General features: G+C 38.7%; 1 protein-coding gene across 13 annotated transcripts in view; it reads left to right on the forward strand.

The window, feature by feature from the left end:
- Nucleotides 1–12,078, forward strand: part of KIF16B (kinesin family member 16B) — a 153,131-nt gene that overhangs the window by 102,926 nt on the left and 38,127 nt on the right. For 9 of the 13 annotated variants that reach the window (XR_011325467.1, XR_011325466.1, XR_011325465.1 and 6 more), the window contains one exon: nt 4,170–4,259. The exons of 2 other annotated variants lie outside the window; for them this stretch is intronic. Coding sequence is in view for 7 of the 11 variants with exons in the window: in XM_069787530.1 (XP_069643631.1) it covers nt 4,170–4,259 (90 nt within the window). In the remaining 4 variants the exon portion in view is untranslated. Of the gene's footprint in view, nt 1–4,169; nt 4,260–10,410; nt 10,893–12,078 lie in introns of those variants that run through there. 2 more of the 13 variants (XM_069787539.1, XR_011325468.1) reach the window with 2 other exon arrangements.

Consider the following 12,078-nt stretch of genomic DNA (forward strand, 5'->3'; position numbering starts at 1 on the left):
GAGCTGTTTGTGCTGGTCTGCCATTAAGTATTCAGTATGAATAGATACATTTACAGAAAAACTTCCATTTGAGTGACAGTTTTTTATGTTGTCTTTAAAGACATGATGAAACAGTAGTAACTTAATCAGGTCTAAACATATTTATGTTACAGCTGAATTATAGTACCAGAAAACTATTCTTGTATTCTCCTTTTCCTTTCATGTTGTCGTGATATGCGGAATATTCAGACAGGGCTGTGCTAGAAACAGCGTGTGGGAAGAGCTTTTGCATCCATAAGACTGTTGGTGTCTGTTACAGACAGTGCTGGCAGTTGCAGGCAGTACATATGGACAGCAGCAGGAGCAGTGAGGCAGCAGGGAAGGGGGAACTCCAGCTCACGTAAAGGCATGCAGCGTCTCCTGAGAGCTGGTGATGGAAGCAAAGCCTGGAATCAAGCACAGCCATCCAGGGGATCCTCTGACAAAGGGAAAGGTGTAGATATGCCTTCTCATTTTTATTCAGCTTTCCCTCGTTGTTCTGAGTTCTCTTATTTATCCTGTTTGATATTCTTTCAGAACTGGCTTTTTCTTGTGTTTCAAAGCCTTTCAGTCATCCCTGACGAGTTCTCTATAGGAGAGAGATCCAGGCAGGTGCACCCCAATGCAGTGCTTTTCTCCAGGTCCAGCCGCAGTTCTGTTCAGGCAAATGCTCTGGTGGGTCTGCTCAGAATGTCCAAGTTTCTTTCTGAGCTCAGTGAACTATTGCAGAATTGGAGTAAAGCAGAAGCAGTGCTCATTGATACGTAGTTCTTAAAGAAAATGATGCATGCCCCATATCTATCTAAATTAGAAAAAAGAAAAAGCCCAATCTTCCCTCAACTCTATCAGATTAATACCCTCAATAATAAATTAAAAAAGGTTACAAGCAATTTTTAGGCAACTTTTAGCTTTTCAGATGCTATATTCATAGACAGCATGAGGAACAGTTTCAACAAGGTCCATTGGTAGGAATATGAATTTTCATAATGAGTGTGGACAGTTTAACCAGCCAAGATAAGTAAGGTGGGCATTTTTTGTTCTTTCTAATAGCTTCAGAATGAGGTGGAATATTTTTTTTTTCTCTCCCCTATGGTTTTATTTCTATTTGTATGGGGCAGAAGGGGAGTAAGTTCTGTGATGTGCTTTACAGTGGAATCAATTGGAAATGTCTGTTAGGTTATTTTCTGTCAGTCACCGTGAGAAGAAAAGATAAGGAGACAGGACTGTAGTATCTCCATTCAAATTTATAAGTTTTACGTGGGAAATGGTGCACTTGAATGAAAAAAAACCCACCAAAACAACAACCCCCCCCCCAAACCTCCCAAAACAAACCAACCCACAATTCTGAGGCAAGTCAAAGATCATGTAAGTGCCCAGATAAGAATATTTTGAAAATCTGTTTTACAGATTTACTCAACCGTATTTTTTTTTTGTTGTTATTAAGAAAATATTTTTAACTACTATATCAGCAAATTGCAAGTAAAAAGTAAAGGGCTTTTCAAATTTACTTTACTTGTTATTGTTCAAAAGATCTGCATATGTCCCTGTCCCATACTTACAGAGTATATGGTCCGTCATACAGCTTTTTTAAATAGGGGAAAAGAATCTCAGCCCAAACTGGTTGCATCAGCTATAGGAATAAAAGGCTCTGTTCTAGAAATGCTATTGCTATGCCAGGTGTGCTGTAATTCTCCTCTTTATGTAAGCAGAGTTTGATCCTTTCTGTCCTAATAACATTATTGCCAAGCTTTGGGGACCAGTTAAGATTTTGTTTAGCTTTGAAATTCATTTTCCAATAATATCAGCAGTAAGAACAATAACATTTTCTAATGCATTACCTGCTAGTGTCATTACAAGAATTAGGAAGGTAAACAAAGAGGATGATGGGGACTGAGTCACATCAAGCCAAGCCACCAGAGAAAGCTCTAGAGAAAATCCTGCAGTTCTTAGGCAGCACAGATATATGGCTTTGGTGTTTTCTGTCCTGTCTGTCTCTAACAAGTTGTTTATTAAACTTTGTAGAAGAAAGCTGATAAATAATTGGCTGCAGGCAATTTGATGCACAGCCAGCAACATCATTGGCAAGCTGACATACATGCTCTTCCCCAGGCTGTGCAGCTGGAAGAGTCCTGGATGTTTTGTGCTAGGTTGTTCCCCTAAAGGCATGCTTCTGTGAAAACCATAGGGGAAAAAAAGAGGCCACTTTTGAATAAAGATCATGTACAAAGAAATTATCACAGCAAAATTTCATGACTCAGAAATACTAAAGTATAGAGTTAAAGCAGAAAGAAAGCAAGAATGAGTAACATCTTTATTTTATGATTATCCACTGCACTCTAATGTTTACTGTGAAATTACAAAGCCCTTTAAAGCAATTATTCAAATTATAACAAATTATACAAACTATAACAAAATAGTTGATTGGTTAATTAAGTTCAGTGTAACATGCATATTCCTGAATAGGTTTTTTAGTTAAACCTGCCTATGCATGTTAGATCCATTCACCTGATTTATAAAGTTTGAGACACTGTTAACAATATGTTGAGGGAATATAGCCCATCATGCAGGCGTCCTAGTAGCAGTCAAGCTTATTGGTGACATGAAAGATGAATTTTATTAGAAATAATCAATTTGCATTGTGGAGATGTGCTAGAAGAACCTATGTTTTAATGTTTGTGAAAAGTTTTGAGAAGGCCAGTTTCGTTTACTTACATCTTTTAGTTAAAAATAGAGGTAAAAATAGGAAAAAGACCACCCCAAAACCTGATTCCTGATGTCATAAGACACACAATAATTTTTTTGTTTCCAAAACACTTCCCCCAGTTTCCCTGTTCTGTATACAGCAGCAAAGGCAGCTGGGATGGGGAAGGGTGGACCAGAGATGAGTTTGTTGCAAGCATGAGGTAGCAGTTGTCAACAACAGTGCTTGGATGCTGGTTTCCTCTGGCTTTGTTGCTCTGGTTTGTTTTTCTCCTGCTCCATTGCAACTTTCTTCACCTCTGTAACTTTTGGATGCGTTCAGTAGTGAGGGAACTAACTTGTTAATTTTAGGAGTCACTTTAAGACTAAAAAGCCTGTGTCTTTGTGAAATGTGTCTTGTGAAAATGATTATTGTTGATCTTTGTGCATAAAATCATAGCTAGATGGAGGTAATATCACATATTAGGCCTGTTAGATTAAAAAAAGCAATGGTCTTTTCAGGTTTAAGCAATGCCACTTGGCTTTCTCTGGCTCTAGTAGTGGCTGTAGAACAATGCCCACCTCTCCCCACAGCACTGCTTCTTGGTAGCCTTGGATCACCAGAGCTACAGAAAGACTTCATAGGCTCCAGTCACAGCACTTTTATGACCCAGTTACAAATGTCTTTAATTTCATCTGATTTTAGACAGTGGAAAAATTTTCCTTACCTGGAATTCTTGTTGGTTTCTCAGTTCCAGTGAGGGTTGTGTGAATAACTGATGGTAAGGTTGGCTTGCCCTCACCCTTCGCTCCTGTTGCTGTGTGCTTTATTCACAGGAGTAATTCTGTTGATTTTAATGAAACTTCCTGTATAAATGGGATGTTCATCAACATATTGATGACACATACCAAGAGTGTTTTAAAGGAATATATTCTACTGTAAGCTGGCATGTGTAATTTTTTACCCTACAAATTGGAATCCCATTCTGTGGTAACGAACTCTCTGTGTCTGAAAAATGCGTATTTATTAATTGTGTATATCTATGTACATGTGTGTGTGTATGAGAATATACATTTCTATGAATGTATAGAGAAGCTATACTACACTTGTGCTGGATGATACCCATTCATTAATGGAACACCCGCTGACTGTAATGCTGAGAGCTGCATAGCTGCACCAAAAAATGATTGGGGATTGGGGATATTTTAATGTGTTTACAGCCTTGTCAAACCACTCCAGAATAAGGAATAAATGCGTTCAGGTTTTTTTGCTTTGCAATCAGTGCTCCTTATTAAATACAGTTCTGTCACTGTAATGAAAGAAAAATTAAATAAACCTATAAAAGTTAATGGTGTTAAGAGAACTAAGAATTGCCCATTTTAATCTGATAGCCTTGTATAATTCATGGTTTTTAGTGTTGCGTGTCATATGGTTTTACTTCCGTTTCTTCTTTTTATTTTGTCCGATATAGATAACAGTCCTGGATGAGACATGGACAGTATTCAGGCGGTACAGTCGTTTTCGAGAAATGCATAAAACTTTAAAACTGAAGTACCCAGAGGTAAGTTTTGGTAAAACTTCTTTTGTAAAAAAGAGTGGAGGTAGAGACTTGAAAATAAGTTTTTTGAAAGATATTTACTGAAAAAGGGAGGTTATTCAAGACAGCCAGCATGGCTTCATCAAGGGCAAGTCTTGCCTGACCACCCTAGTGGGCTTTGATGATGAAGTGACTACATCAGTGGACAAGGGAAGAGCTGCAGATGTAGTCTATCTGGGCTTCTGTAAGGCTTTTGACACAGTCCCCCACAACATTCTTCTCTCTAAATTGGAGAGATATGGATTTGATGGGTGGACTGTTTGGTGGAAGAGAAATTAGTTGGATGGTCGCATCCAGAGGGTAGTGGTCAACAGCCCAATGTCCAGATGGAGATCGGAGACAAGTGGTGTCCCTCAGAGGTCTGTATTGGGACCAGTACTGTTCAATATCTTCATCAATGACATGGACAGCGGGATCAAGCGCACCCTCAGCAAGTCTGCAGATGACACCAAGCTGTGTGCTGCAGTTGACGCGCCTGAGTGTTGGGATGCCATCCAGAGGGACCTGGACAAGCTCGAGAAGTGGGCCCATGTGAACCTCATGAGGTTCAACAAGGCCAAGTGCAGGGTCCTGCCTCTGGGTCGGGGCAACCCCCGGTATCAATACAGGCTCGGGGGATGAAGGGATTGAGAGCAGCCCTGCCGAGAAGGGCTTGGGGGTACTGGTGGGTGAAAAGCTGGATGTGAGCCGACAATGTGCGCTCGCAGCCTGGAAGACCATTCATATTCTGGGCCGCATCAAAAGAAGCGAGGCCTGCAAGTCGAGGGAGGCAATTCTGCCCCTCTACTCCACTCTGGTGAGACTCCACCTGGAGTACTGAATCCAGCTCTGGAGCCCTCGGTACAGGAAAGACGTGGACCTGTTGGAGCGGCTCCAGAGGAGGGCCACAAAAACGGTCAGGGGGTGGAACACCTCTCCTATGAAGAAAGCCTAAGAGAGTTACGGCTATTCAGCCTGGAGAAGAGAAGGCTCCAGGGAGACCTTAGTGCAGCCTTTCAATACCTAAAGGGGGCTCATAAAAAAACTGGGGACAAACTTTTTAGCACGGCCTGTTGTGACAGGACAAGGGGTAATGGTTTTAAACTAAAAGAGGGTAGGTTTTGACTAGATATAAGGAAGAAATTTTTTACAATGAGGGTGATGAAACACTGGCACAGGTTGCCCAGAGAAGTGGTAGATGTCCCATCCCTGGAAACATTCCAGGTCTGGTTGGACGGGGGTCTGAGCAACCTGATCTCGTTGAAGATGTCCCTGCTCATTGCAGGGGGGTTGGACGAGGTGACCTTTAAAGGTCCCTTCCAACCCAAACTATTCTATGATTCCTCTCAGCCATATGCTTCTAGTAAGATTGGCAAGCCCTTCAGCAGTTTAAAGCTCCAAGGCTGCTAGATACAGGATGGATATTGCAATGAAACTGACGCTGTGTGTTGCTTCTAGCCATTAATTCCCTTTACTGCTGACTGGCGACATTCCCTGGAGGTTGCTCTTTTGTTCATTGCAAGATACTTGCAGTCAGATCATGTCGTCCTGACAACTCCTCATTTAAAAGAGCAGCGTTGTTCCACAGATACCCTTTTGTAATAGTGGCTTCCAGGTTTCTGCAAAATGGAAAATTGATCTTTCTGACCACCTCAGAGACTCTGGGCATTCAGGATATGAGGAACTGTGCCTGACAGAGCTTTAGTTCATTGGAGTGGGCATTTGTAGAATTACAGTTCTTGATTTCCACATCTAACTTTTAATTATTAACATTTTGCTTCCTTTCTACTTGTTCCCTTGGATATTAGAAAAAATATATCATTCAAGCAATGGAAGTGATCGTGATTTGAGAGTTAGCACAAGTAAAGAAGCCTGGTCCATATATTCATGAGCAATATATTAAAAAAAAAAAAGTTGAAGAGAGAGAGAGAGATGCAATAGTTTGCAAATGCCTTCTTGGTTTTCATTGATGTATTCTTTAAGATAAAAAGTAATCAAGTACGGAATGTTCTTGAGTTTTAAAGAGTAAAATATGTAGATCTGTGTTTTGTGGAGATTCTGGGAGTTGAGATCATTCCTATTCCAAAACAGTAAGAAAACCAAAAATTGAAACTACCATGCACCAAATATATAAGGAAAAGTTTAAAGAAAAAAAAGGAGTGAGAGGAAAAAAAAGAAAAATAAAATTAGGTCATCTTTTCTGAGTGTCAGAAAATCTTTAAAGGTAAAAATTAGTTTTGAATGGAAAATTGAAATGTTCTCTTTCCACAAATACTTTTAAAAATATTACTTGTGAATGAACATCAGTATCGTATTTTTTATTTGAATGAATTGCCATTTCCTCTTGATGTTAAAGTTATAGTCTGTCAACAGTAATATTGTAATTGCATCTAACTCCTGAGAAAACAGCTAGGCAGTCATTTGGTTGAAATAGAAAAGCCACCTGAATGCCTCTGCAGACTGATCTTCCCCATTTAGGAAAATGTGTTCAGAGTCCGTTATCAGTCCTGACAATACATTGAGGAACTATTGAATTTGGCTTTTACAGTTATGTCAGAGAGAGATCAACTTCTTTCTTGTATGCAGTAATCAGATTCAGGAGGAATCTGATGTTCTTAAAGCCACTATTAAAATGTCCCGTGTGCAGCTACATATTAACGTTACCTTTTTGAGCAAGCATTTGTGATTCACAGTACAAATTCAGGCTTTTTTGCTGTTACAGGAGGGAGTTTTTTTGGTTTTTTGTTTGTTTGTTTTGAAGAACCATGAGAACATAGGAGTGGTATTACTAGGTCAAAATAAGGTCCAGCATCCAAGAGCATACAACTGAGAAAACATCCCAGCCTAGAGCAAAGGTACATAGTTTTCTTCATCTTGGAGTCTTCCCAGCTGAAGCTGTTTTTGTTGTAATTAATAGTTCATTATTTATGTTTTTCCTGTGGGTTTTATCTATATTTTTCCATTCTCTACACTACTCACTGTATAGGTGTCTTATATAGGCAATTTTCTTTTGCTGCTTTTCTTTTTAGCTTCTTCCGTTTGCGGTCATGCTTGCAAGGTCAATACATTCTCTAGTTTAATGTGCCAGTTTGTTTGTTATTGACACTTCTGTGTTGCCATATGTCTGCGTCTTAGGTAAACTTATTGAGATTCACATCTAGTACATTAATGGAATTACTGTTTTCACTATTCAGATGAATAAATTTCTAATTTCTACATAGGAAACGCATTATAGTATGTTTTATTAAGTTATCTGTCCCTTCTCAACAGTTTTTGTAAGTCAGGGCAAATACCAAGTCTTACAAGTTTGCCAATATAACTTTTCTTAAAATATGATACTCTTTGGAGAAGTATAGTAACTGTGTTTTGGCTGCTAATATACCTGAAAGAAATGTTTAGTCATGTTACTTTCTGAAACAATAGATCTATAGCTTTAGTAGTATCTTCTTCCAGCCTTTATTGAGCCTCCACTTCAAAACAACCTTCAATGAATTATAAGTGAGGTTCAAGTATGCATATCTTTGCTAAGTACAGAGTACACTAAAGTTCAGGAGAAGTGACATAAGCATTTGATCATGTCATCCGTTGCTTTTAGATACGTGCTGTCACTTAAGTACCTGTTTTGAAAACCCTTGCAGCACTGATGTTGTCTTCTCTATTTTACATAGTACGGACTGTTGTGTTGTGTCCACTCCTGCTTTGAGACTTAGGGCATCACAGAGGAACGGCAAGTTTGTGGGCAGAAGAAACCTAGCTAATAGGCGGTTGGTTTCGTCTACTCATCAGCATTTCTACAAACTTCTGTGTCCTTGTTTATCCCAGGGGAAGAGCACATTGTGATGGATGAAACACATAATATTGTGCGCTGTAGTAAAGATTTGGTGTTTGTTTTCTTTGAAGGAATTTCATTATCAATGTTACATATGTGACTGATCGATAGCTTCCCATGTTTTTGCCTTTATTTAACATAGCCTTAATTTGTGGTAATTTTGGGTCAGTTTTGCAATGTGAGTGGGAGTTCCGTTTGTTTGGTAAATTGACAATCATCTGTCTGCTTCCGCTCATCTGTTATTGACCTAATTTGGAATTCACCATGATGCTAAAATGCATTTTAATACCAAACTTGGCAAAGTTGCGTCCTTAGTTACTGTATACTATTCCAAAGAAACTTGATCCTTCAAAGCAATGTTGTCAGAATCCATCAGAGTTTAATTTTATTTTGCATAGTTCACCTTGCAACACTAAATTAGTATTTATAATGAACAGCGAAAATACTGTGGACATGTTTAATGTATGAGTGTCCTGCTTTTAGAAGTGAACTTTACAGCTCATTAGTTGCTCAGCTCTGAGTTACTACATCAGTATTTTAATAATTTGCTGATCTTGCATTTTGTGTTGCTGCCACTGAGTTCCCGAAGGAATGTATTGGCAAACTGATTTATTAAGAAGGTTTTTTTTTTTTAAAAAAAAAGTATCTTTTTCAGAAGCAGAAACTATCTAATGTCTTCCAGTCTTACAATATGTCATATATTTTATATACCTGCACATTTTTTCTAGTGTAATTAAGTGGCTCCTGACAACTGGATATCTAATTGAAATGTGTCACATGCAAATTTTGAAAGACTGAAGAAGCTGCAGCAGGGTGAGATTGTGCCAGTGGCAGATAAGTACCAAGCATTTATCAGTGCCTATTTTTTTAGGTCTGCATGATTGTAATTTGCGCAGCTTCAGCTTTCTTATGCTGCTAGATAGTTAATGACTGTCTTATTATTTTTGGAATTTTAATTAAGACCACTCTTGGCTTTCAGTTGCAGTAGTCTCTGTAATGAATATATTTTTTGTTTGTCATTAGTCAGAAACAGGAGCAAATGGACTCTGTAATAGAGAAGTGAGAACTTTCAGAGTAAGATTCTCCTTTTTTTCCTCCTCCTTCATCTTTTCCTATCAGTTAATGGTTTTGAAATATTATCGGGGTGGTGGTTTCTGCAGAAAACCTTCCCTTCCTGATCCCCATCTTGTTGTGAGGGAAAACTTGCTCTCCCACCTCTGTTAGTTTAGCAAGTTCAAGTGACGCACTGTTGTGATGGTCAGTGCTCTCCTCTTCTTACTACTTTCTTGGCTCTTCCCTCTTTCAAAGGAGAACAGAGTTGTCTATTTGTCTTTCCCTACCTGAATCCAAAGTTTATGAAGTCCCTCATGCATGTGGATGTCCTTAATTCCTACTTGCCTCCAGTATCTAGGCCAGGTTTTGTGGGGCTTTCACTGTAAGCTCTGCTTATGGAGTTGCCTGTCAATCTTCTTGAAACGTCCTTCTGTGTGTATAAAATTCTCTACATGGTGTTAAGGGGAACACCTACTCTTAAGGCATTTTTATTACTAATAGTGATTCTCGACTTAAAATATTAGTAAGTCCATGAAGAGCTGCCAAAGCGAAGCTAAAAGGTGTGCTTGCATTTATAGATTCATTCATGGAGGTAAGGACTTAGGTGTGTAGGCAAGATTTCTGTAGGAGTGCCAAAGCTATTGAATTCTAGCTTATTTAACAGAATGTAATAATTTGTGTATGTGTATTTGATGTATGGAGGTCTGTATATAAATATATATTTCTATCTTTCACAGTCTAAAGCACAAAAGGACCGTTTATAATTTTTAAAGAATTTTAGGTCGTAATTGAACCAGCTTCCCCTTCTGCTGGTCTGATTTTTGTCGTCTTACGTGACTGATTGGATGCATAATATCCATATCTGAAACAGCAGGAACATCTATGTAAACTTAAACCTTCAAGCTAAAGTTACCATGTGATCTGCCTCTACTCCCATCTGTTATTCCCACCAGGGAAATGAATGTGCACAATATATTGCAGTAACACATCAATGTCATGCATCTCAGAGGTTAGGATTAGAGACTGTTGCTTGGATGGCAGGGTTTTTCAGGTACGTTAAGTATTGGACAGTGAAGATTGTATTTTATAACTGTTAGGAAGAAATGCTGTATGGTTTTCTTTTCTTTTTTTTTTTTTTTTAGTGTAGTGTTCTGGAGGAAAGGCTCTCATCGGTCGTGTCAGTGAGAGTTACATATTCCTTTTTATTTCTGAAGATAACATCCTCTTCTTATCAGAAATCTCTTTGTTTGACAGAGTATCATTCTGACTGAACTCAAGGTTCTTGTCAACTGGAGGAGTTAACAAGCTGCTTTCTGCTTTGTAGACCTGTAAGAATTGCAAGAAACTCAAAGAGCAGAAAATATTTTTGAAGTTTTTCAGAAATAGTATGTGAATGTTTTTGAAAATATATTGAATTCAAAACATTTGTTGCAAGTTTATTTTTAAAATATTTTTAAATATTTCAGATTTTTCAAAACTCAAAAGTAGTCTGTCCATTTTTTACTAGAAGTATTTTACATCTCAGAGAAGAGACAAGAAATGTTTTGTATCTCGGCAAAGCCAGCTGCTGCCTCATTCATCCATACTGCCCACAACCACCCAATGTAATATGTATATGTTTGCTATTAAAATAGAACAGACACCAGTTTTGTAATCCTTTCTTAAATTCTTTTAGACTCTTTTCTAGTACTGCTTGTTGGTTAGGAGTAATTCAGCTCTGTGACGATGAATAAAGAGGCATGAACTGTTCATGTAACCATCACTGACTGATCTCTCTGTTCTTGCCTTTTGTCTCCCTACTCCTCTTTTGGGTGACTGCTAGGGAAGGATCTCCATTTTCGGATCTCCATTTTCTTTTTAAGTGGTCCATACATGTGGTGCTCTTGATAAGTAATAAGTGGAAGAAATCTTCAACACTAAGTGCTGGTACAGGTAATGGTGAGGGGATGAGTTTGAGGTGAAGCCATTAATTTGAGGAGAGCATTCTTGGATTCTGGAAGAGATTCTCTCCGGGATTACTGACAAAGAAATGCAATTTTTGACTAACTTTCAAGACATGGTTGGTGGGGGGTTAGGGATTTTTATTCTCCACCACCACCACCCCCCGCCCCAGATAGTCTCAAGGATAATTAGGCAATTTCTGTGTATTTATGTAATTATTAAATTATTTTAAAAAGTCTTATCAGACATGCAGAGTTCTCTCTCCTAAGGAAGAATGCAAATAGAGAAATTAAACCAGGAACGGAGTGGTAAGGCAGCAGACTCGTGCAGAGCACTTAGGGCAGCATTTCAGCTGGGATCTTGGCTATCTGGCTGCTCTGATTCTGGTTTGTAACTGCGCAGGCTGTAGCATTTCCGTAAATGAAAAATTTATATTAATCTCCTGGGATTACTTTGAAAGGGAAAAGGGAGAGGAAGCAATAACTTTGAGGTACTTGGCTTACAGGGCTGGCGAGCCAGTTGCCGTGTAACTGGTGAGAACCTGGAGTTTAGGAGCTGTTTTGGCAGCAGAAGTCAAAAGCTTGTTGCATCGGAGCTGGCCGGCCTGAAGCTCTGCGGGTTTTACCATTGGATTTTCTCATTTAGTGGCATCAGTAACTGTATACTTACTTAATATATAAGATTTAGGTAGTATGCTCACATTGAATGCAAAATTCTGGACATTTGGATCCTTCTAGTGTTCAATTTTAAGTAGTGTAAAGCCCTATAGCTGTAAGTAACTGTAACTAAAAACTTTTAAGACGATATTTAAAATTAGTTTGTTCTGAAACTTGTAATGATTATGCCAAAGCCTTGATCCTACTGTGACCGAAGTCCCAAGGCATTCACAAATTCATTGATTGTTGAGATTGATGTTTAGACACTCTTGTGACCAAGAAGCAATTTAAAATCATGGGTTACGTGTACTACAGAGAGCAGGGT

This window comes from Haliaeetus albicilla, chromosome 7 (assembly GCF_947461875.1).
Source record: "Haliaeetus albicilla chromosome 7, bHalAlb1.1, whole genome shotgun sequence".
Lineage (NCBI taxonomy): Eukaryota > Metazoa > Chordata > Aves > Accipitriformes > Accipitridae > Haliaeetus > Haliaeetus albicilla.